Source organism: Elgaria multicarinata, chromosome 9 (genome assembly GCF_023053635.1).
Source record: "Elgaria multicarinata webbii isolate HBS135686 ecotype San Diego chromosome 9, rElgMul1.1.pri, whole genome shotgun sequence".
NCBI classification, from domain to species: domain Eukaryota; kingdom Metazoa; phylum Chordata; class Lepidosauria; order Squamata; family Anguidae; genus Elgaria; species Elgaria multicarinata.
Window position 1 is genome coordinate 80699237 of NC_086179.1, and position 27171 is coordinate 80726407.

Here is a 27171-nt window from a genome sequence, read left to right on the forward strand (position 1 = left end):
AGAATGCAAATGTGGCTTCCCGTTTGCCTTCAATACCTGAATGGGCAGCCTTAAGTATCTGAAGAAGGATAATCTCAGACCCTGCTGCTACCCACAGACAGAACACTAATAACCGATTAATAGTAATAATTCTGCATTTTAATCTTCAGATTATAGTGTTCATTCCATATACCAGTATTTATTTTCTCTTTTTTCAGTGAAATTCTAAATGTGAATAATACATGCAGTACAATTACAGATCAGCAAATGCTGTAAGATGTGAAGCTATACTAAAAAGAATATGTAGCATCTTTTGGGGTAGGTAACAGAAGGTGTAAATATCCATGATTTACATCCATGATTTAATTGTGGATGTGTGGGGCTGACCTCATTTATATCATCGAGGCCTGGGTGGGAAAGCTGGGAGAAATTAATCTCTCCCAGCTATGCCTGCCGGGGTATTTGGTGCAGCATCCGTATGGAGATGTGGCTTGTATGTACAAAAGAAAGAGAAAGAGAGAGAAAGGCAGAGATGCTGTCTTTTATACCAGCTTCCTCTCCAGGCCTCTGGTGTGGATAATAATTTGGAGTCTTTGTACCTTGGGTTGGGCACTCGGGAATGATTGCTGATTCTGCTTTTGTACTGCCCACCCAGCTACCCAGCATCCTCTCTGCCTGATTTTCCAAGCAAAAAGGTTAGAAGGGGTGACTCACTCTAACTTAAGAAAATAGTCATTTGGTTACACACTTAATGCACATCCATATTAAGTACATTCTACTTTTGCAATACGTGTACCACCCTGCCCATCCCATCCCCTTGAAAAAAGACATGGCCTGAACCTTTCACAGTTAAAGACAGGTGGACCTGACCTTCAATTTTGAAGCCAGGTGGTTTGTGGGGGGGGGGAGGAAATTAATGGGTTTAGAGTAATTGGAAACCACATGATTACCTGTATTATGGCTGCTTAAATCTTATTTGGTTAATTAGGCCCACATATATTATACATTTGTGGTTAGTGGGGATAAAAGGGCTTTTAATTTATGGCAAAAGTAGACTTCCTCACACCCCAGAGAGGTCTCATTGAATTTTCACCTGGTTAATGAAAATCCAAACCCTTGTGGTATCTTTTCTTTGTAACTCCTAGGTAACAAGAGGTAGTCTCTATAATTAATGTTTCTTAAAGGTCACACAATTTCTGCTTCTCAACTTATTCTAAGTGATTGTTTTTCTGAACATTCCTTATAAGTTCTGTATTTGTTATTCAAATGTTAGTTTTATTGATTACATTTATATCCTTCCTTTTTTCCTCCAAGGATCCCAAGGCAGCATACATAATCCTCCTCTCCATTTTATCCTCACAACAACCACCCTGTGAGGTAGGTTGGGATAAGAGTCTGCGACTGGCCCAAACTCACCCAGTGAGCTTCCATGGCCGAGTGGAGACTAGAACCCTGATCTCCCGACTCCCAGTCCAACACTTTAGCCACTACACCATACTGACTTGTTTCAATGTCATCTAAGTTTATGTTTGGTTTTTGGCTTGAACAATTGGGGACAATTTAAAAGAAATATAAACATGCAGCGTTAGTGACTCCTGGGCATATCAACCTGAAGTCTCAATCAACAATATATTTCATGTTGAGATATTTCTCTAGGAAATTATTCATATTTCTTGTTTTAGGAACTCTTTTGTTCTATATCACCTGTTTCTCTTGTGAGCCAAATTCCTTCCTTGTTGAATTTGCACAGTAAGGAATAGAAATTGACAAAGTTCACGGCTGAGGCCATAAGTGATTCTAGACTTGGAAGATATTTACTCCTGTCCAGGGCCTCAGGGGTTAATTTTTGGATCTAGGAATTTGACGGGAGCTGAAGGCTTAAAGTGTGGAAGATGGAAGGTACTCAGCTGTGTCTATGAAAGGGAAGTAGGTCAGTCTAGATTATACAGCCTAGCTAGTCCAGATGCTTCAGAATGCCTGACATTCAGAGGAACAGATTTTTGGATACCTCTCTTCCCTTCAGTGGCTGAGGTACATAGTACAGCCTTAGCACAAACTGCCCAGATTCCTCACTTAGCTAATTCTCGGTCTCCAACCATAAGTTTCTTGGTCAAACCCAAGACAGTAATGCTTGTTACATTATATAAAAGTTAAAACATTGTGTTTAGCCAAATGCAGACATTTTGCTATCTCTTGCTTTTTGCACTCTTAGAGGGCAATCCTTTGGAGGCAGGACAGGAGATGGATGGAGGTGATTTTGCCTGTTTCTCTTCTAAAATAAAAATCTCGGCTAGATGAGCTCAGAGGCCCACCTAGCTGACCTACCTTGTTGTGGATGGGGTTGGCGACAGAGGCTATAGGATCCTGCAGATCCTGGCCTCTCTGCTCCCGCCTGCTGTCCCGCCCTTTTCTAACCTCTCCAAGGTCGCACCCTCAGAAGAGTAGCTGCTGCGATGATTCCTGCAGCAGTGTGAGGAACCAAGGCAGGGGAACGGCTTGATGTCTGATTGCTCCTCCCGAGGTCATTCTAGTGTCTATGGCCTCAACAGTACGAATCTGACATAGCCTATGGTGCCTGGGATACTCTCTCAGGGACCATAATATTGCTTTATTAAGCTGTCTTAAACGTTAGCATCATGTTTGGCATCTGTTCTCAGCTCAATGCCCAAATATTTTTGTAATATATGCAATCTTGTCTGCCAGTCTAGGGGATCGGCTGCACAGGACCCATGAAAACGAAGGACTCAAACTATCCATGTTTGTACATTCATCCATTGCAAAGGGGCGAGCAGGCGAACAATAGCGTCATCAGGGTACATAGCACTTCACAGATTATATCACACAAGTCAAACAGATGGGGCCGTCCCCTCTGAAACTTACTCTCTAAACGCTGGCAATGGGAAACATTGTAAGTTATAACAAAGGGAGGGAGGTATGTGAGAGGCGAGGATAATGTTGGGATGGCGGCATCTCTCTTCACTTCACAAGAGCGTCCTGATAGAAAATGCCCATATTGCGTCCCACAGAAGCCTCTTCAGTGAAGTCCTTTTTAGAGCTTGCATTATGCAGCTTGCTTCTTTCTGCCACCTGCCAGCTTAGCACCTGCTCCGTTCTGATGTCATGCGCCTGAACAATGTGTCCTTCCCAGCTGAGTGTCGATTATGATGGCCTCGGTGTTTACGCTGTTAACTCTGTTCCGCTACATTGTGAGTGATCTTGTCTTGCCACCTAATACAAAATAAATAAGGCAGGTGTCTTTAATGAAAACTCTTCAGCTGTCTAATATGTCTCGGAGTGTTTATGATTCCAGTTAATACAGAGTAGTTTAAAAAAGAACACCTCCCCCAAGAATGAACATGGCCTTCATCTTCCCTGCCGAGCTTAATGACATTTTTTGTTAGTTCATCTAAATGGCACTTTTGCTATTTACGTGAGGATGGCTGCCTCAGGAAATATTATGAGGCCATAAATCCAAAGGCAGAGAGAAAACTAAGGGCAGCCACATTTGGAGCAAGTAAGTGATTCTGATTAAAGCAGAACATAGTTTTGAATACTGTAAATGTGTCTGGAAAGAGAGAGAAGGTGTTATAAATATAAATTTTCTGTCTCTTGTTTCTGTGATATCACATAGCATAAATTGGGAAAATGAGCTTCTCAGTTCAGTAGCAGGGCCTAATTTATGTAAATTCTCTTCAGAATAGGCATTAACCTTGATCCTTACTTCCTCTGTTCTGCATTAAGTCTTGTCTTTGATACAGTAATCGTAATTAAGACAGAATATTTCATGATTAATCACCCTCTGCCTCACTCCCAAACTAATAATTTCTTTCATTTCTCTTTCCAGTATATTGAGCTACTTCTTGTTGATAACCATCCACTATGGTGTTTAGAAATCAGGCAATGTTAAGTAATGGTGATTTAAAATAAATAAACAAATGTGACTTTAAAACAGAGATTTCTATATGTCTGAGAAATTAGGATTTTTTTAGGCCATATAGGTCAGTGCAATTGAGAACAGTAGAAACAACAGTATAACAATGAAATTAAGATAAAAATGCCACAAGGTAAATGCATGAGTACTCATTTCATGCCAAGTAATACCATAGAATAAATAAAATGCTGTGGCCTCATAACAATATAGTATGTTCCATATAATTTACACTGATATTTTATGTTGCTAATGGATATAAGCAATGGTAAGGGCAATCTTATGAACTTGACAATAAGTAAGAAATATTGAGGAACAGGAGACATAAGATAACTTCTGATCCATGTCTTTGATAATGGAGGTATGCTGCTTTAAAGCAGGATATTGCAAATCATACCTTTCCTAAACAACCATGCATAAGTATTGATTGCTGTAACAATTAAAACATGATGGTTTGTAACTATACAGAGCCTTTATATAATTTAGGATTCAATCCAAAACCTTTGACCATATAATCCACAAGCCTTTTTTACACGGCAAAATTATTTTTTAGAGGCAAAGTGGGGGGCAATTGTGAAATTGATTCCTGTTTGGTTCTCTGCATGTCTGGAAAGGCACTAAGCAAGATCATTGATATGAAGATGGTGCCCAAACCATCTCAGAAAGGGCTGGTACTGTTTCTCCACTAGATTTATTTATTTATATTTATTTATTTATTATATTTATATACCGCCCCATAGCTGAAGCTCTCTGATGAAAAATGAATACCCTTCTTGGTATGATATACACACATATTCAGAATTTTAGAAGTGAACAGAGTTAAGGAGTGGGAAGATATAAAATAGAAGAACTAGTTGACCCAGGTGGTATCAGGGAATCCTAATGAGATACAGGCTTCTGGATACCAGGACTCATTGTGGTAACCTGCCTAGTGCCTGGATCCAGTAAGAAGCCACACAATAATAAATACAATGTATGACTTGTGTCATATTTATAATGTTTGATCTCAAAAGCCAGATTTGTTTACATTAAAAAAGCAGGCTTTAGCTCAATTTGTCTGATTGAAAATTCATTTTTTCAGTGTGGTTTGATAAGTGTAGGTTTAACATGTTTCTTTGTTTGAAGTTTGAATTTAAATGTATAGATGGGAAATAATTAAAATGAGTCATTTACGATAATTGAAATGATGAAAACAATCAAGTCTGATTTAAAAAATTTAAACTCTTCATTTTTTTATCTTAATCCACCCTGTTGATATCATTTGCTGTAGAAATACAGTAATGATGTTGAAGACTTGTGTGAGGAAAAAAACATTCTGTCAATTCTAATGTTTATTTTCTGATTTAATTTCACAGTGAGAAAAAGTCATAGCTTCTTTTTTAAAATAAAAATAAAATTGTGCTTAATGAAAACCTTTGCCTTTACTTATCTTACTTACCATTATTAATATTGATAGTATTGCTGTAGTCTTGGGAGGGAATCTGCTCTGAACGGCGGCCAAGAAATGCTTTAAATAAATAAAGTTTTGAACAGTTTAGACTGTGTTGCAAAACAACATCAGTGCACATATATCATAGAATCATAGAATAGCAGAGTTGGAAGGGGCCTACAAGGCCATCAAGTCCAACCCCCTGCTCAATGCAGGAATCCACCCTAAAGCATCCCTGACAGATGCTTGTCCAGCTGTCTCTTGAATGCCTCTAGTGTGGGAGAGCCCACAACCTCCCTAGGTAACTGATTCCATTGTCGTACTGCTCTAACAGTCAGGAAGCTTTTCCTGATGTCCAGCTGGAATCTGGCTTCCTTTAACTTGAGCCCGTTATTCCGTGTCCTGCACTCTGGGAGGATCGAGAAGAGATCCTGGCCCTCCTCTGTGTGACAACCTTTTAAGTATTTGAAGAGTGCTATCATGTCTCCCCTCAATCTTCTCTTCTCCAGGCTAAACATGCCCAGTTCTTTCAATCTCTCTTCATAGGGCTTTGTTTCCAGACCCCTGATCATCCTGGTTGCCCTCCTCTGAACACGCTCCAGCTTGTCTGCATCCTTCTTGAATTGTGGAGCCCAGAACTGGACGCAATACTCTAGATGAGGCCTAACCAGGGCCGAATAGAGAGGAACCAGTACCTCATGTGATTTGGAAGCTATACTTCTATTAATGCAGCCCAAAATAGCATTTGCCTTTCTTGCAGCCATATCGCACTGTTGGCTCATATTCAGCTTGCAATCTACAACAATTCCAAGATCCTTCTCGTTCGTAGTATTGCTGAGCCAAGTGTCCCCCATCTTGTAACTGTGCCTTTGGTTTCTATTTCCTAAATATAGAACTTGGCATTTATCCCTATTAAATTTCATCCTGTTGTTTTCAGCCCAGCGCTCCAGCCTATCAAGATCACTTTGAAGTTTGTTTCTGTCTTCCAGGGTATTAGCTATCCCACCCAATTTTGTGTCATCTGCAAATTTGATAAGCGTTTCCTGCACCTCCTCGTCCAAATCATTAATAAAAATTTTGACGAGCACTGGGCCCAGGACTGAGCCCTGCGGTACCCCACTCGTTGCCTCTCCCCAGTTTGAGAAGTTTCCATCGATAAGTACTCTTTGAGTCCTATTCTGTAGCCAACTGTGAATCCACCTAATAGTTGTTCCATCTAGCCCACTTTTAGTTAGTTTGTTAATCAGAATATCATGGGGCACTTTGTCAAAAGCTTTGCTGAAGTCAAGATATATGACATCCACAGCATTCTCACGGTCCACAAGGGAGGTTACCTTATCAAAAAACGAAATCAAATTTGTCTGACAGGACTTGTTCTTGACAAATCCATGTTGGCTTCTAGTGATCACCGCATTGATTTCAAGGTGTTTACAGACTGCCTTCTTTATAATCTGCTCCAGAATTTTCCCAGGGATGAATGTCAGACTGACTGGTCTGTAGTTCCCAGGTTCCTCCTTTTTGCCCTTTTTGAAGATAGGGACAACGTTAGCCCTCCTCCAGTCGTCCGGCATCTCACCTGTCTTCCATGATTTTGCAAAGATAATAGACAAAGGTTCTGAGAGTTCTTCCGCTAGCTCCTGACATCTCTGACATCTCTTTTTATGGTAACCTGGGTGTATGGGGGAGAAGTTTGCTTTAACAGCATACAGGAGTTCATTTGGAAGGAGATTCTTAAGCCATCTGAGCATGCAAATTTTCATGCAGGAATTTCTGCTTTTTATATATGCTTAAACCCAGCTGACAACCTCTGACCACACCCAAAGTCTTCTTTCATTGGCCCGTTCAGACAACATGCTAAACCATGCTGCTTAACCACAAAATGGTTAATGGAATGCATGCATTCCATTAACCATTATGTGGTTAAGCAGCATGGTTTCGTGTGTTGTCTGAACGGGGCCAGTATGTCCCTGTAAGTTAGCTGAACACTTCACAGCCTTGATGTCTTGTTATTTCTTGTATTTGGAAGAATACGAAATGTGCATTGAAAACACACACACACACACACGAAACGGGCCAGAGCTCATGACAGGAAAGTCTGTGTGTCTGTATACTATAAATTAGTTCTAGGTGACAGATGACAGCTCAGTGCTAGAGCGCATAATTTGCATGCAGAAAGCCCCAGTCTCAATCCCTGGCATCTCCAGTTAACAGGATCAAGTACATGTGGTGGTGGTGGTGGTGGGTGGGGAACTTCAGGCCCAGGTGTCAAATCCAGCCCATTGAGGATCTCCAGATGGCCACACGCTCTTGCCCTGGTTCTACCCTTTCTCCCAATCACTGCTTTTTTTCCTTATTCTAATAGGTTGAAATGCCTCTCCGAAGGCTTACTTACTGGCAGCTCTTACCTACAACGTGCTGTTTTATTAAAATGTATTTTGGCCCATCCTCCTTTGCCTGCAGTCCCACCCAAGACTGGAACGTAGCCTCTGAGAGATTTACTGAAATTGGATTTGGTCCTTGGGCTAAAAGAGGTTCTGCACCATAGAGGTGAGAGATAATTTGAGAGACCTCTCCCTGAGAGTCTGGAGAGCTACTGTCAGTCAAGAGTAGACATTAGTATGACCTGGTGTAAGGCAGCTTCCTGTGTTCTTCTCATATATATATCTATCTATCTTCTATAGAAATAAAAATGAAAAAGACCGTTCGTTACTGTCGTTATATCTCCGAAAGTTCTTCACCGATTGCTTTGAAATTTTGACACAGCGTTGCGTTCGAATACGCGAGCGTTGTTATGTAACTATGTTATCTATGGGGTCAAAGGTTTGTCTTAAAATCGAAGAAATAGGCCTCCTCAAAACCAGTCCTGCATTGTGACATCACCAACCAGTAGGCCAATCCGCTGCCTCTGCCTCCTCTCCTATTTGCATGTTCTCTCCTATTTGCTCTTATAGGTCATTGTGACATCACCAACCAGTAGGCCAATCCACTGCCTCTTCCTTCTCTCCTATTTGCATGTTCTCTCCTATTTGCTCTTATAGGTCATTGTGACATTGCCAACCAGTAGGCCAATCCACTGCCTCTGCCTCCTCTCCTATTTGCATGTTCTCTCACAATTGGCTGAGTGAATATAGATGTCACACCTGTGACAGTTACACGTTCTGAAGAAAGGTAACTGCCAGGAGTTTCCACTAACCTCATCACCGTAAAAACATCCTTTTTAAAAAATCAAACAGCAGGCCAATCCACTGCCTCTGCCTCCTCTCCTATTTGCATGTTCTCTCACAATTGGCTGAGTGAATATAGATGTCACACCTGTGACAGTTACACGTTCTGAAGAAAGGTAACTGCCAGGAGTTTCCACTAACCTGCTCACCGTAAAAATATCCTTTTTAAAAAACCAAACAGTAGGCCAATCCACTGCCTCTGCCTCTGCCTCCTCTCCTATTTGCATGTTCTCTCACAAAACTTTGCAATGGCACGCAGCTTGCAGTAAAAAAATTACTGAGCAACGTCATAGAAGGAACAATCTTGACAGGACCTTTCAAAGGTGAAGATGTCCTCATTCCTTGCATTCCTATGATTCCAACAGATATGCCATTTCAATTTAAGAGATTGCAATTCCCAATTCGATTGACATTTGCAATCACCATCAACAAAGCTCAGGGCCAATCTTTAGAATTGTGCGGTTTAGATCTAGACACAGATTAGATTGCTTCTCACATGGACAATTATATGTTGCATGTTCTAGAGTCGGCAAACCAGACAATCTCTATATCTACACAGACAATGGAACAACTAAAAATATTGTATATCCACAAGCATTGTGAAATTAAACATATTAGAAACATCCACTTTGTCTTTTCTTTCTTTTCAATTTAACCAGACTGAGCCACAGCAACGCGTGGCAGGGTACAGCTAGTATATATGTATATATATATATGTATGTGTGTATATATATGTATGTATGTATATATATATATATATCACATGTAGTGAAAGGGTCCGGCCTAATGCTCTGGAGGAGAATCAACTTCTGCTTGGCTGTTAGAGAAATTTGTAGAGTATTGGATAGAATGATGGACTTATTTCAGTGACACCTGGGTTCAAATCTCTACTCCGCAGGCACACTCTGTAGATGGTCGTGTCACTGGCCCAGTTCACACATAATGCTAAACCACGATTTAGTGATTATGAGGTTGAGTGGCAAGGAGAATGGGGAGAACCCTGCCATAGCACTTGCTGCAGTGATAATGCGGACAGCGGAGCTCCCCGAAGCAGTCTCTGCTTCCCTTGTTGGGAGGAAATGGCCTCAAGACTCCCATGACAGCGAAGATGTATGAAGCTGGTTCTTCAGACCATGCGGCTCTCCATAGAGGTAGCATAGTGTCAAAAGTAAGGGAGGTGTGGGGTGGGTGAGGAGAAGTGCAAGGGGTGCAACATGGTGGCAGCGCATGTTCTTTAATGCTCAAGGCGCTGAGGGAGCTTATCCTGGGGCTAGATACATATCTAATGTGTCTCAGTTTTTATAAAGTCATAAGTCAAACCACATCTTGACTCTGTTCCACAACCTTATGTTTAAATTCACTAATTTAACAGGTTTCTTTTGTCAGTTTTTATGTTGCTCTTCCCTTGTCTAAAACAGATCTGTAAAAGAAACTGCTACAGAAATAAAATTACACCTCTTTCTGGTTGTTGTTGTTTTTAATGATGTAATCGTGGTTATAAAAAAATAATAATGCAAAAGTTACTATCTAACAACAGTTCCAGGCAAAACTCTTTCCTTTTGGTAGTGTCTCTTTAAAACTCAACTCTTCAAATTAAACAAAATGTTCTTTTTCTGCTCATCTTGTGCACAAACAAAGCATTTACAGGTGTCTGAAGAATGACTGCTAGGGAATGTATCACATATAGCATTCAAGATTTAAATGTGAATTGGTTGTTGCTCTGCAACACAATCCTTTCAGATGTACCCACATGTTGACTATTTTATAGTCAGCAAGTATATAAGAATATATAAGCACAGCTGGATTCCAGGCCTATAATAAACTGGTAGACTGAAGTTTCAGTGAATATTCATATGTATTTCTTCTTTATTCTATACTTTATATTCTTTGCATGAATTTTGTCTTAGTTATGTGGAAAAAATAATGTCATGTGATACATCCAGAAGTGTAAAATTAAAGTAGGATCAAGCAACCTTGTGGCTGAGCTAGAAGGAGGGAGAGTGGTTTACAGACAAGAGTTTCAGGACTGTATCCCTGAAAGACTCGTTGTATTAAGGTCATAGTTCTTAAAGACAAATGCAATTCTGTTAGCTACTATTGGCTAATGTGCGCGATCCACAGAAATGCTTCGAGGCAGAGAAAATATGCAGGACATGAGCAAAGCACTTTACTTATCTGTGTAGCATTCCATGAGGGCTAGCATCTCATGTAACACTTTTAAACTTGTGTATGTGGAGAAAGGAGCACCATTCACATATCAATATGGGTTCCCTCTGGGCCATAGATCACTGGCATGCTAATGGTGTATACAGGAACAAGTGTAGTTTTAAAAGCTTTTTAAGCAAGAAGCTGCACCTTGTATGTGGGTGGATTTAAAGCATTGCAATTTAATTCAATAATTTCAATCAGCAAGGGAAAGGCCAGTTTAAATCATTAATTTAAATCAAGTTTCCAATTTAATGTTTCATGTTTCCTAAACAATGGTGCAAATGTGACCACAAAACCATGTTATTTTACAACTAACTAGAATATTAATTCCACTTCAATTCTTACAACCAAGTTTTGCATCTCTTTATTATAATGTGTACATGCATGCTTTCCTTTTTATATCTATAGAGGGAATGTGTTTAAATATTCCCATATAGACTGTATTTACATATCATGGTAAAGGGGTTGTAGGTAAACCATCAATCCTAGCTTAATAACCTATGATGGGCATGAACACCCTAATTGCTCCTGTTTTGCTTCTCTTTTTGCACAAGAAGGCAAACAAACCAGGAAGCCACAATTAAGCACAGCTTCCTGTTACATCCAAACCAGGGACTATGGTTAACGGCTTCCAAACATCCCAGGATTGGAAGGCAGAACATTATATGTGAGGCATGATTTTTCACTGCTTGTATGGACTAACCAAAGCAGAAAATACCCAGCAATATCAACATCACTGAATTGAATTAAGTTTGAATTTATTTGTCTATGGCACAAAGGCCGTTACAAACAAAACAATATGGCAAAATGTCTGCATGACAACCTAAACTCTTACAGAAACTCGAACAGAGGAAATCAGATAAAAGGACAAAACTAGGGGAAACGGCTGAGTTTTAACCGTGGTGAAAAAATGATACAAACCCTGTGGCAATGATAGCAAGAAGTTATAGCAGGTAGTCCCCTCAAAGTCTATGTTGTTTTATTGTCTTTTTAATTTTTGTGAACCGCCCAGAGAGCTTCGGCTATTGGGCGGTATAAAAATGTAATAAATAAATAAATATGCCTGACTTGTTTAAAAGAATTCAGCGGGGGTGTGGGGGCTGGGCTACTGCAGCAAAAGTTGCAACTTTGATCGTGATAGCTTTGCTATAATTTGCCAACAGATCACAGATAGTATCAGCAGTAGGCCAATCTGCTCTTGCTCTCAGAAGATCTCCGATCTGCTCTCAGAAGATCTCAGAAGCTAAAACTCTGGTTCATGCCCTAGTTATTCCCCAGTTTGACTTCTGGCAGCCACCTTCTTTCCGGTCTTCCCTATTATACTAAAACCTTGCCAATTAAATAATTGACCTTTGCTGCCTTTCAGATCATGTGACAATTCTCGAATCCCTTTACTGGCTTCCCGTTCCCATCCCATATCCTGCACTAACTTCTTCCCCTGCCCTGAAAAAGCGCCATAGCCCAGCCCTACCTGTCGACCGTTGTTTCGCATTCCATTCCTGTCTATGAGCTCTGCTCCTCCAACTCTGCCACACTCAGCTTACAGAAAATCTCTTGCCACTCTGTCTGTTCTGCTTGTGTCTCCCTCCCCATGTGCACGATGGTCATCACTGAAGGCTCTTCAAGTGCCTCTCTGACCTGTGGTTCAACGGGTGGCCACACAAGAAAGAATCTTCTCAACACTGGCACTTACATGAATGATCTTTTGGCAAGAGAAAGCTTATTTTCTCAGGCTTTGAAAAGCATATATTTTTAACCTTGTATTTTGTTGTTTTGATGTGGCTATATGTCCTGGAATTTTAATAGGCTTGTTTATTTATTTACAGTCTTTTCGTTTCTTCTCTGTGTTACAATGATTGTTTTAGTGCTGTTTAGTATTTGTGTAAGTTGTCCAGAGAACAACAGTTATTGAGTCACTCAAAAACAATCAGTGAATCAGTCAACAAATAAACAAATTTCCCTCCATGGATAGGTAGCTGGTGTAAAGGAATTTTTAGGAATGTTGCTTAGCCCAGCATTTCCCATCCTCTGATACCTAGGGCTACAACTCCCATAATCTTCAGCCAGCATGGCCAATGATCAAGGATGATGGGAGTTGTAGTCCAACATCTGAGGCCCCAAGGTTCAGAAAGGCTAGCTTCTCACCTTGTAGCCAAGATTTGAACAAGTGCAACTACATTTGTTTACATTTATCCCTTTCTACTTTTGCCTTTCTTCTCCCTTTGTTCTTCCCATTGTCCGTTTAGATTCTAAACGTTTAGATTCTAAACGGACATTGGCGCAAAGATTAGGCTTTAATTTATTTATTTTATTACATTTTTAATTTTATTACATTTCTAATTAAACCATGAGTTGTCATTATGTGTGTTCCAGGTCAATGAGGCACCATGTTTATAGAAGGCCCTCTGTCCGTGTACTGGCCTCTATGCTCCAGCAACCATTGCAGCCCCCTTTAGCTGGAGAGCAGGCTTCTAACCCATTGCCTTGCCCTATTCTCGTAGCAGCTTGAGTTTATTGTTTTATTTTTTATCTAAAGCTGGTTTGAGGTTAGCAACACCGTCTCTCTGGCCTGATCTAGCAGTATGTTGTCACGCTTTTGCATAACTTCACATACAAAACTTGTATTGTGGTGTCGTCCTGCTCATCTCCTGGACTCCTTTTCCGTCAGTAGTTTTAGAGACTGATTTACGTAAGTAGTATTTGAGGAGTAGCGTGTGTTGAAATGAAGCGCTTGCCGAGTTTCATGCCTTTTTATGTGATGGTAATGGCTTGCTTTCATCAGGAGCTAAATGGGAATGCTGGACAACTGGGAGCAAGTGGATTGCTTTTCAGCAGGCTTCCATTGGAGAGACTATTCTCGAATGCCTTCCAATTACGTGCTGCATGTGTATTTAAAGAGATGAGGAGGTTAAACTGCTATTAATATTTCACGGATAATTAGTACAAGCGGGACCAAGAGCTTTACATCATGGAAGGTGATTATTACTTTAGAAGTGTCTGCTATTAATGGGAGCCCCCTGCAGCATACATTTGTACTTTAAGAAAGGCCTGATTCCGATACCCGGGCTCACTACGGCTGTCCCCCAATGGCTACATGGAAAATTTGCAAGTATCACTTCCTAGGACTTTTTTGGGTGGCAATGGGAGGGAGAGAATTGCAAAACTTATTAAAATGGCCCTTGCAGCATTTCAGCCTTGAGCAGCTGCTGCCACAACACTTTCCTTTAGTGGCATGCCAGCGTGGGAGGAGGGCAAGGACACCGAGCAGGACTTGGAGGCTTTGCTCTTGCAGCTCCGGCTACCACCACTACTACCCAGAACCATCTGCAACCATCTGTCAAGGGACTGTTTCACCCCTCCTCCAGACTGTGGGGTCCCAGACCTCTGCTCTGCAGTCTGGCCCTAGTGGCGCCTCTCAGCAACACCAATTTGATCAGGAGGGGTGAGGTCCTGTGATAACTCTGCTGTGCTGCATGACTCAATAGTCATTATACAGTGCCCAGACTCTCTTAAGTGCTAGTAAAGTAAAGTCAGTCTTACTGATATTGTATGTGTGTATATTTAGAAAATACATAATCCACTTTTCAATAGATTTTTTTTAAAAAAGAAAACTTTATTTGGAGTCACAGACAAGGTCATTCCAAGCCTTTACAAATACTTCTTGCCCATAGGCTGGGTGTGTTTGAAGGCCTTCAAGCAGTGATGCAGTTTGGTCATTTTAGACCAATGAGAGGCAACTATAATGTGATGGAGTGCTGTATGACCGCTCACTTATCTCTCAACAGGCTGTATAATGTCAGGGAGTGAGGCTGATCCTCCTGATGTAGCTGGTAGGAACCAGCTTGGCCTGTCCAGTGCCATCTCCCATTGGGACAGGTGAAGTCGCCACTCTCTCCCAATCCTCCTGCTGCCTCCTATCACAAGGGGATTCCCCTGCACACTGCTCACCCTTCATTGGGAGGGGTGTGCAGAGGAATCCCATTTTTATCTCTGATTGTAGATAGCAAAAAGTATTCCTCCCCCCGCAAAGTCCCCAAGGCCAGGGGGGTGGGTCTTGGAGAGGGGAATGGGTGGGACCTGCAGAGGCAACCCAAGCCTCATTGGCCGTGAGATGGAAGTTGCTGTGCCTTGTTTTAGACTCTGGACATAATGTTTTATCCTTATGATAGGAGGTAGCAGGAGGATTGGGAGAGAGTGGCGACTTCACCTGTCCCAATGGGAGATGGCACTGGACAGGCCAAGCTGGTTCCTACCAGCCACATCAGGAGGATCAGCCTCACTCCCTGACATTATACAGCCTGTTGAGAGATAAGTGAGCGGTCATACAGCACTCCATCACATTATAGTTGCCTCTCATTGGTCTAAAATGACCTAATTTATACTGCCTGTTTGGTGCATTCTCTTCCCCTTCTTATTGTTTTATTATGATTTTATTAGAATGTAAGCCTATGCGGCAGGGTCTTGCTATTTATTGTTTTACTCTGTACAGCACCATGTACACCGATGGTGCTATATAAATTAATAATAATAATAGTTTAATAATGGATGGTAATGTGTATTCACTCCAGAAAAAAGTGATAAGCCGGCCCTGCTGCATTTAAGGGTCATCCTGCTCATTCTAGGCAATGGCCCCGTTCAGGCAACACGCTAAACCATGCTGCTTAACCACAAAATGGTTAATGGAATGCATTATGAATTCTGTTAACCATTTTGTGGTTAAGCAGCATGGTTTAGCGTGTTGTCTGAACGAGGCCAATGAGGGCCTGGACTTCACTGCCACTTCCAGTTGGCACGGATAACTTGGTGATGATTGCTGTTGAGAAGTAATCCTTGCCACCATATTTAAAACACTGCACAGCTGGCTCCAGTGTTTGACTCCTGAGGAAAATGCACATGGGAGTAAGAGAAAGAGGCAAAAAAGAGAATGTATAGTAGTTTTACATAAAGTTGCTGATTGAATTTCTTACACTGGTAGCTTCTGGGGTTTGGGGAGGACAGTGAATACTATAACTAAGAGAACTGTGGTAGATGCTTCATTTTTAAAAACAAACAAAAATATTAAAAATCTCTGCGGGGAAAGTGTTTTCATCTTCAGTTGCTCTTGTATTCTGTATGGAAACAGGTCTATTTAACTGTGACTTGACTTGTGATCTGGCTGGGGCTAACAGCATGATTTAACAATTTGGCCTGAGCTTGACTAACCCATTGAAACTTTGGCTAAGCTGCAGTTTAATCAGAAACCTAAATCTCCAAATTCAACTATTTGCCTGGATCACAGTGGCTCTGTTTTAGACATACTGAGAGATACTAAATATGGTGCATAGCAGTGCTGTTTTGAAATATCACGTTTCAAACTAAGCTATTGCATATTGTGTGTACTTTGTCTCCCATGAAATAGCATTTTTAAAATATGTGTATATTTCAAAACTCATAAGCAACCAAATTCTCTCAGTGTGTGGGTGGTATTTTGTAATTAGGCATTATTAATATCTTGTTTCCCTGAGCCAGATTGGATCAATACCCTTTCAACATCTAATTATCATAATCCTTTAAAATAGATGGCAATTAACACATGCTTTTCACACTTAAAAAAATTAAAGGCTGTATACATTAAGCATGATTTTGCATGAAGGTAATTTTGTTTGGAAATGTGTTGATGAAGGCCTAATATTGAGGAGCATATCCAATTTTCTATAGTTTACTAATTATGTCAGTAGGTCAGTACTTTAAAAGAGGTATGTGGTGCAATGATTGGGGGATGCATTATTGCATTCAGTTAGTCTAGGTGGAAATTCTTAAAGAAACCATGACCTGAATTTGAACTTACAACCCCTTTACTCCATTTAAGATGTAAACTCGAAAATTAAATCATATACAGCCAGTTCACCATGGCAACTATCCAGCAATATGTGGAACTGGTGTGTTACAAATGCTAAATGCGCAGGAACCCCACCCCTATCTTTCCAACTGGTTGCCCTAATAGGCAGAGACAGCCAGCAAAGGATATACTTGAACTCTTGAAAGTTGCTCGCATTTTTAAAGCGACTTCTGGCGCTCATCGTTATATAGGGAGGAAGTTTTAAAGGTGTGGAGAGTGACTTCGAAAGTGTCAGAAATCAAATTTAATGCTTCCCTATGACTGAAATGGAGAGGTTCCCAGTATCCTGCACTTAACCCTTCTTGCTTAGCCCTATTGCCTCTAATGTTTGATTTATTTGTTACTTTCCAGGTTCAAGACTCTGGTCAAACAGTCTTACTGTATGCAAAACAGTTTTAAAGTTGGAGTAAATTTCTGTAAATTAAAATATTACTTGATTCAGGATTTGATTTTTTATAAAACAACAACACCACAACAACTGTGGAGGTCTGAGTAGCATGTTGTACAACCAAATTATGATTGCAGTTAGACTGCCAGAAAATGGCTTCTCTAGCTAGAAAATGGCTTCTCGAAGGATTAATTCCAACAACCCCTTTTCCCTCCATGAAATAACAATAAACATAGGTGTGTGTGTGTGTGTGTGTGTGTGTGGAATTATGCTGTAATTTTCCCACAAATCTTCATAAGAAGAACCAAAGGCCTATCTAGTCCTTCATCCTGTTTCGCACAGTGACCAGCCAGATGCCTATGGGAAACCCACAAGTGGGATAGCTGCGGAAGGACTATATTTGGTTAAAAAATCATCCCTACATCTTGGAAAGCAAGATTAAGGGAACTTTCTGTAGCAGATTCCCAAAGGGAGTCCCTTTGCTAAAAATGAAAGGGAGAATCTTTCTATTCCTATTGGACTAGAGGAAGACTGATGTATCTGACCCGTACTCAGTTTTGTAGGTTTGTATTGGGCAACTGAAGTTCTGCACTGGTTTTCTTGGGATGATCCACATTGCTCTGAATTTTTATACTCCCTAAGGAGCTGTTAAAACCCCTTAGCATGAAAAAGAACTGGTGTTTCCCATGACAATCAAATTATCATGTTATTCAGTCTGAAGTATTGTGAGACCATCTCTTAACAGTTTACCACTGTTGTCAGATCTTTACCACTGTTGTCAGATCTTCACATTTCCTTTTGTGCAGCTTTACTCCATCTTGCAGATAAAGTAGATGCACAAAAAGGATATGATTTGCTGATATTCTCAGTAGAGGAGATTAGCATATATACCAACCTTCCCCAACCTGGTGCCCACCAGATCTTTTGGATTTCAACTCCCATCAGTCCCTTCCATCATGGCCAATGGTCAGGTATGTTGGAAGCTGTAGTCCAGAAGTTTTGGAAGGTAACAGGTTAGGAAAGACTGACACACACACACACAGAGGTTTTAAACATTGTATGTTACTGGGGCGTCAAGGCAGTTCTTGAATAGAAAAATGCAAAGAAAAGAAATTGAAATTTTTGCATAATGTAATCTGGATAATATGCACAAAAGAACTTGTGTGTGCAGTGGATTGAACAGAAAGACTATCAGGTTACTCAATCCTATACTTGTAGGAACTGATTCTTTTGTTACACAAATTCTACCTATTTTCTCCATGTCTTTTGTGTACATGGATAAATGTTGGGAGAAAGATTAGTGATCAGTGGGCAGAATGCAATAGACTGAGATTGGGATAAAGGAGAACAGGCCCTAAAAACGTTTAATACTTGCATGGAAGAGCTTTTCAGCACGTATGGTTTACTCATTCTTCTGTGACCAAGCTGAACGTACCAAAATTTTCTCTTATACACAATTGTTAAAATGCAGGAGGCCTGCCTTCATTTGCATCTATTCATCCTAGTATGCAGAGACAGTCAGCAACCATTTCCACACTTGTGGTTCCTCTTTTTGCGTCTCCACAATTAACAGTGGAATCCCCCAGGCTGTCTTGATGTCCTGCCTCATTCATGTGAACAGATGTCCATATAGTCATGGATTCCCACTACATAATGAAAAGAAGCAGGGTTTGCATGTGCAAACTGAACCTGTGATATTTTTGTGTGTGTGAAGGACTATAGTATCTGGGCTTAATATTCTGTAATGTTAAAGCCATAGAAAGACACTCCTTTTCCCAGTCTGGCGCCCTCTAGATTTTTTGGATTTTAGTTCCCAGCAACCCCAACCTGTATGGCCAGTGGTCAGGAATACTGCAAGTTGCAGTTCAAAACATCTGGAGGGCATCAGGTAGGGAAAGGCTGGTGTAGGTACACTAAATGCTGCAACAACATTAAAGCTAAAAATGTGTGGGCTGGATGGGAGACCACTGGGAGCCCCATATATATATATATATGAGAGAGAGAGAGGTAGCATCACATTTAAGTCCTGGGCCCAGTGGTCTTCAACATTTTTATTAATGATTTGGACGAGGAGGTGCAGGGAACGCTGATCAAATTTGCAGATGACACAAAATTGGGTGGGATAGCTAATACCCTGGAAGACAGAAACAAACTTCAAAGTGATCTTGATAGGCTGGAGTGCTGGGCTGAAAACAACAGAATGAAATTTAATAGGGATAAATGCCAAGTTCTACATTTAGGGAATAGAAACCAAATGCACAGTTACAAGATGGGGGACACTTGGCTCAGCAATACTACAAACGAGAAAGATCTTGGAATTGTTGTAGATCACAAGCTGAATATGAGCCAACAGTGCGATATGGCTGCAAGAAAGGCAAATGCTATTTTGGGCTGCATTAATAGAAGTATAGCTTCGAAATCACGTGAAGTACTGGTTCCTCTCTATTCGGCCCTGGTTAGGCCTCATTTAGAGTATTGCGTCCAGTTCTGGGCTCCACAATTCAAGAAGGACGCAGACAAGCTGGAGCGTGTTCAGAAGAGGGCAACCAGGATGATCAGAGGTCTAGAAACAGCCCTATGAAGAGAGACTGAAAGAACTGGGCATGTTTAGCCTGGAGAAGAGAAGATTGAGGGGAGACATGATAGCACTCTTCAAATACTTAAAAGGTTGCCACACAGAGGAGGGCCAGGATCTCTTCTCGATCCTCCCAGAGTACAGGACACGGAATAACGGGCTCAAGTTAAAGGAAGCCAGATTCCGGCTGGACATCAGGAAAAACTTCCTGACTGTTAGAGCAGTGCGACGGTGGAATCAGCTACCTAGGGAGGTTGTGGTCTCTCCCACACTAGAGGCCTTCAAGAGGCAGCTGGACAACCATCTGTCAGGGATGCTTTAGGGTGGATTCCTGCATTGAGCAGGGGGTTGGACTCGATGGCCTTGTAGGCCCCTTCCAACTCTGCTATTCTATGATTCTATGATTCTATGATTCTAAGACAAATATATAAGCCTCGTCTGAATCAGTGAGAATATGTAAGCAGGTGCAGAATATGAATCCAGATGAATAAATGCCAGTTACCCCAAGACAGACTTTTTCTAATTTTCAGTGAGTGAATATATAGTGTGGCAAGGGTAAGGTCCATTAATAAATGAAGAGGGAGACTAAATTAATAATGATTTAAAAATTACTGAAACTTTAGTACTGCTTTTCTTAGTGCTGGTACTTTTTATGATAGAAAATGTAGAAATGAATGGTTAACCCTCCTCGCCCCGTGTGCTTCCACCACCACCCCACCCTCCCAGACCTGGCATGGCAATTGGGGCTTAGGAAAAAAGATCCAATTCCTGTGAATGGGAGCTTCCCCCTTTTCGGCTTACATGCCATGTCAGGGGCAGGAGTTTGTAGAAATTGGAGTCTGGCAAGATCTGGAGGGCCACATGTTCCCTACCTCTGGAAAAGGGAGGTGGAAGCAAGCGAAGGGCGTTTGCTTCCCCACGCCCACTTCCCCAGTGACACGTTTTGAGATTGGCAGAGTGGACATTTTACAATCCTCATTAACGTGATGTCTTTTATCAGACTGACTGAATTGCTATGGATTATTTTAAGTATGCAAGGTTTTGAGTTACACAGAATTAAAAACGTCACGTAATTTAAAAGTTTTGCTTTACAGACAGAACGTAGCCTTTATATAAGGATTTCCTTATCCGAAATTCCAGTGATATTTTCATAATAAATAATCTGTTTCATATTTCATAATGTCTGGTATCCCTCATCAAAAATTGTAAGTATGAATTACAATTTAAAAAAAACAACTTTTTATTTTAAAGAAATAGTCCTTCCTTCCCCCCCGCCCCACTTCCCACTATAAGCATAGGTTTATTTTGCTGCAGACTGCATAAATGCCTTTTTATGCCAGCATAATTTGTTCAAGCATCATTGAATTTAATTCCATGAGGCTAGTTCTGCACATTTTGTCTGAAATGTGTTTTGAAAATGACATCTGGTTTCCAAAGTGCTTTGTGTTACATACTAGTGGTTTTAACATCTGTATGAATTTAAGTACCAGCAGCAGTGGGTTTTGAACAAGTGCAGCCAAAAATACTTAATGTTGAGTTTCTTTTTAAAGAATAGAACAAGCTGTGTATGGATTATTCTGCTAACAATTGGAAGTTTTAACATAGGGTAGAATGAATCAAACACCGAAAAGGTGATGTTCACAGTGCAGCATGGTTCAGCAAATCCGGGGACTCAATCATCCCATAATTATAATTAAGCCTTAAATGTTATCAGCTTTTTGGAATAGACAAATTTGTAGTACAAACACTAGAGTACAAGCCATAGAGATTTTCAAATTCTTGGTTTAATTACTTACTATGTCATTCTGGTACAATGGGGTTCCCAAAACTATCTTTACTAAAGTATTCAGCCTGTGTCTTTCCCTGTAACATATGCCTTCCACTTGCTTGCATCATCTGGAGCTATGTGCTCTATAGGATCTTTGGTACCGTCCACCTCATTTGCTCCTGCTTTCTACCTGCGTCGTTCTGGGTTTTGAGGATTGATCCATGGGAGATCTTGTGAGAATGGCTTGTTTTTAATGACCACCCAGCATTTCCCAACCCTTAGAATCATGGTGCCTTACAAAGTCAAACAGCTGACTTCCCTGATTATTTATTTTGCTGTCTTAGACAGTGTCTCTGTGTTTATGACGGTACCCCTTTATGTATAGGCTTTCCCAGCATGAGTCATTCTTCATCTAGGTTATATATAGCTTCCATGTAGGTTAGCCCATAGCGTTTTTCCTTTGGTCTCTTTGGGGATAATAAACATCAGGGGTTTAGCTATAATACTGTTCTGAGCTCCTTGGAATTCAAAAACAGCAGATAAGGTAATTATATATTAAAGAGCTAAAGTTGAAAATGTGACATCGTCACTTCTACCCAGGACATACATGAGCTGTTATTTCAACCCAAGTTCATGTCTGTTGTGATGAATTGGGTCTCACTGATTCCAACTCTTTTTATTTCCCAGTGGCTCAATGCCAAAGCATGGTTTGTGCTAACCAAAATTCAGAACCCAAACCATGAGCTCCCAAACATACATCAGGCAAACCATAGAATTGAACTGTTTGTCTGTTTTCATTTTCTATCAGTTCTCCACTTAGCTTCATAAATTCCATGATGCAGCAGTCTCTCGAGGGGGAGCAGCTCCCGTCTCCATGGAGCACTTTGCCCTTTTGATACCCGCCTCCTCAGCAATAAAGCACTCCAGCTCAGGTCTGCAACCAGTGCTAATCCTGAGAACTGTATAGTGCAGCAGGTTTCCAGAATGTAGGGCAGGGGGGAAATGGCATCCTCCATAAGCCCCAAATAATACTACAAAACTTCTGTTCTTGCTTAGCCGGAGCCCAGAATAAAAACACTCCTATAATGGGGTTGAGGATACACTGCAACATTTTGTTGCAGGTATCTACTCCTTTCTAATCTGAATTGGATTATCCCATGGCTATCAGTTTGGAAATGAAACGGGGCTACCCAAAACTGAAGTAGTGGCTCTGCATGCTTGGGGAGGGAGACTCCCAAGAGACAGGAGAGAACTTTAGTTTGTAATTTAAAGGAAAGAGGGGAAAAGGATGGAAATCCTAAAATAGCCTGATAAGAACCTGCACTCAAGAGCTTCCAAGACTATGGAATGGTTGAGCCACAGCATGTTGCAGGTATCATTTTGAAGAAAAAAAGGAGAAAATTGAAAGGGGGCAATTGCCTGCTTGAGGCCCTATCAGTTTAAAGTATCCTAGAGGAGGAATTAAGGTCAACATGTACCATGCCATGAACTTCAAAGATTCTCTTGCCCAGTATATGGAGACATTTCAGGAACAGGGCACCTTTTTTCCTTTCCCACTGCCCTGAAATCCCCTCAGCTTGCTGCATAATAAATCACTTCCCTTTTCCCATCCTCCTGAATTGTTCTCCTCTCCACCACCATGAGCCCTGAACAGCATTGTAGAGCCCCCTATTCTAGGCCGGAGCAGTGAAGAGGAGGGCTCCTGTTAGGAGCTAAGGATACACTGCAACACTTCATTGCAGGTTGCTTGTTACAGATTATTACAAGCCATCTACATGGAACTATTGAGTGCGGCCATCTGGAGTTTTGGAGTGTGTTGTTATCAGTTTGTTAATGACACGCAGCTCTACTTCTCCTTTTCATCATCATCGGGTGAGGCTGTGGATGTGCTAGATCGGTGCCTGGCTGCGACAGTGGACTGGATGAGGGATATTAAACGGAACCTCAATCCAGACAAAACTGAGATGCTGTTAGTGGGTGGTTCTTCTGACCGGACGGAGGGTGCTCAACCTGTTCTGGATGGGGTTGCACTCCCCCTGAAGGAGCATGGGGTTCTCCTAGAACCATCTCTGTCACTTTTTATTTATTTATTAAAACATTTGTGTCCCGCCCTATATCAATAGGATCTCAGATAAAATCAGAACAATGTAAAGGTAAACAATATACACAGCTAAAAACAACATGGCCTCAGTGGCATGGAGTGCCTTCTACAAACTATCTGGACAAGGACAACTTGGCTTCAGTTGTCTATGCTCTGGTAACCTCCAAATTAGATGACTGCAATGCGCTGTACATGGGGCTGTGTTAAAAGACGACTTAAGAATCTGCAGCTTGTGCAAAATGTGGCCCCCAGATTGATAACAGAAGGTTCAAACATATAAGATTGAAACATATAAGATCTGGCTTACTTGCATTGGCTGCCTGTCTGTTTCTGAGCCTGATTCAAGGTGCTGGTTTTAACCTATAAAGCCTTACAGACCTTGAGACTGCAATACCTGACAGAATGCCTCTCCTGCCCATACTCTACACTCAACATTTAAGGTCCTTCTCTGGGTGCCTACTGTGATGGAAGCTCAGAAGACGCAAACAAGGGAGAGGGCCTTCTTTGTTGTGGCCTCCAGTTATGGAATGATCTTCCAACAAGGCCCACCTGGTGCCAACATTGCTATCTTTTTGGTGCCAGATCAAGACTTTCTCCTTTTCCCAGGTATTTCGCAGCATGTGATGAGTTCTAATCAATCCTAGATTTGTTTTACAGTTTGGCTGATTGCTTAGAGTCGTTTTTAGATGTATGTAGTCTCTCTGTATACTGTCTGTTGTGTGTTTTTAATGTTTTTAAATTTTGCATATTATTTTTAATGTTTTAATCTTTGTAAACCACCCAGAGGGCTAAGTAGTGGTATAGAAATGTAATAAATAGTAATATAATCATCATCATCATCATCTAGTGTTTCTTGAAGCTCCAGAGGGTTTGTTCAGTCATTATTCCAAGGATTATGTCTAGGATGAATTTGAGGTTCAACCTCAGGCCCACATTCTCCTTTTTTCTCTCCTACCTCCAACCCCCTCGTGGCAGTTAGAAGGTCACAACTGAAATGGGAGATCCTGTGTTTATTTGTAGGTGGGGTCTCCCTTACCTAATAAATCCAGGGTAAAGTCCTGGAAATACATTTGACAGATGTGGCATTAATTGAAGTTTTTTTTTTTTTAAAAAAAGTCTACTACCTTTCACAGATGTTACATGAATTACAGCAAATTAAGATGCCTAGCAGTTTTGTTCAAATGGGGAAAGTTGTTTTGCTCCATTAATGTGTGTGTCTGTGTGTGTGTGTGTGTGTGAGAGAGAGAGAACACTAGTTATTTTTTATGTATAAATTGCCTTGAGCTTTTATTGTTGGAGAATTATGAAAATGAAACCTTGTGTCTAGGGCTGCAGGTTACCCAGACAAATAACCTTGTCTTGTCTTTAAGTGACAACCAGAGCTTTTATATCTTCTCTAGCATGTTATTCTTAACACATTAATCAGAAATTTCATATCCAGGTTGACGCCATTTTAGATTTATGGCCTGAAGATTTAGAGAGCAATTTTACAATACTGACCTTCTGTTCCATTTTACCGCATTTTGGGAAAAGAAGGGGAAATTGGTCACAATTTTTTGTTAATGCGATGGCTGGCACATTTGTAATGCAATGGCAAGGTCATTGTTGAATTCTGCATCCTCCATAATATTTAGATGGGTCCAGCTCCAAGTCATCTAAGCTGGTGTGTTTGCTGGGAGCTTTTATGAGCCTCATGCCATTCCTGCTGTGGAATATAACCTCTTTTCATTGGTAGTCTCTGAGTGTAAGAGGCCAGCTGCAAGCGTACCCTGAAAAAATGATTAGCCAATAATGGTGCACTGGGGTGTAAAAGAGCAGTTGTAATAACAGATTACTCCATTATGCTTCATCGTTGAATGAATAAGGGCCTGAGTGAATGAAGAGCAATTTTCCTCCCTAACTTAGAAGGGTTCATATATGTGTGTGTGCGTGTTTAAATGAACAAAATTGGGGAAGTGTCGAAGAAAATATCTATAGTGTAAGTCATTTCTGAATGGCAGTCTGGGTCCATTTCCTAGCTGTAGTTCTTTGTAAACCCGAGTAACTGAGATTCATGGCTGTAAGTAAGCAAAGTCATGTTAATTTTTTTAAAATTTATTTATTTATTTATTTAAAACATTTGTATCCCGCCCTATATCACTAGGATCTCAGGGCGGCATACAGATAAAAACATACAATATAAAACAATAAATATACACAGCTAAAATCAAACTAAAACATTGATCAAGTTAAAAACAATATATAATTTAAAAGCAGTAAAAACAATTAAAATGGTTAAATCAATGTGCAAGCCAGGTAAATTTAACCAATAAAGGCTTTATTAAAAAGCCATGTTTTTACTTGGTGCAGGAATAGAGTCAGCATAGAAATGCTACTATCCAGACATATAACATTATGCATAGCAAATACCATCTGAATACAACACATTCCTCTTTGAGCACCTTGAACAGCTTAGTTGGTGAAAAATACGTTGCACAACGACCCATCACTAAAGAGGCATTTTATCTGCAATGTTGAGATGTGTTCTTGTAAGCTCTATCCCTCCACATGGGACACCTGCAACGGAAAACAAATCATTTAATTGCTGTAATGCAATTGTCAGCCATTCCTCAAGAGAATTTCCTCAAATTTGGCTAGGTTATACCCTTACTTTCTCTGTGCTAAATGTCAAAAAGATGGGCTAAATTGTCTTTATTTTAAGATAAATAAGATTTTCAGGCTTTATAGTGATATGATGTTGGAAAAGCCAGCATGGGATGATGCTATATATGAGACTTCCCCAATCTGCTGCTCTCCAGATGTTTTTGACTTCAGCTCCCATCAGCCTCAACCAGCATGGCCAGTGGTCAGGGATGCCTGGCACCAGGAAGGGAAGGCCGCTATATAGTGTGTACTATAGTACAGACGCAGTCCACCGTGACTTGCTTATGTGATAGTCAGGCCAATGGGTACCCCTACTCCTGCCTAAGACTGCCACAAACTCCCACTTGTAGCACCCAGGCTGTGGGTTGGCCACCCGTGCAAGACAGTCTGGACTCTGGTGCTCACTTCTTACGGTTTTATTCAGTTCTGTATTTTATTGCTTGCTTTACGTTGTTGTGGTTTGCATGTCTTGACCACCTTTTACATTTTCATCCTTAAGACCTGCTTAGCACCTGAAGAACTGCAAGGCAGTGTATTAAATGTGCTATTCAGGAAGGTACTTACTATTGTTTACTATGCAATGGCAGCTGCCTCGATGAAAGTAAAACAAATTAAAGTTTCTCCCTTTTCCTTTTTTTAGATCACTTCCCTTGTGACACTGCAGCTGTTAACCTTGGTAGGCCATGATGACCAGCTTAATGGGCCGAGATACAAGTGCAACGTCTCCCTAGATTTCATCAGAGCTATTGCGAGGTAAGCCCTGTTAACAGTTTTCTAATGCTACGTTCACAAGCTCTTTATAATGGGGGGAAACATTTCAATATCAAGTACAGTAATGTACTTGATATTCTCTCTTGGCTTCCAGCGATTCACAAAAAGTACATCCTAGGATGGCCAAGAATGAAGAAAAGGTGGCTGCAAAATTACGGATTTACTTACGTCATTTAAGTACTGCGCTATATCAAAATGTTCTCAAGTTCTTTGAAATATAGTGGTCAAGTTGTATTTTAAGTAGCATGGAGAGTATGACCTACCAAGCAAAATATGGGT

At 40.8% G+C, this 27171-nt stretch overlaps 1 protein-coding gene across 3 annotated transcripts in view; it reads left to right on the forward strand.

Annotated features, from left to right (window-relative positions):
• ORC5 (origin recognition complex subunit 5) overlaps window positions 1-27171 on the forward strand; it is an 89408-nt gene that overhangs the window by 52460 nt on the left and 9777 nt on the right. For all 3 annotated transcript variants that reach the window (XM_063134183.1, XM_063134186.1, XM_063134185.1), the window contains exon 14: window positions 26762-26874. In XM_063134183.1, the coding sequence (XP_062990253.1) occupies window positions 26762-26874 (113 nt within the window). The remainder of the gene's footprint in view (window positions 1-26761; window positions 26875-27171) is intronic.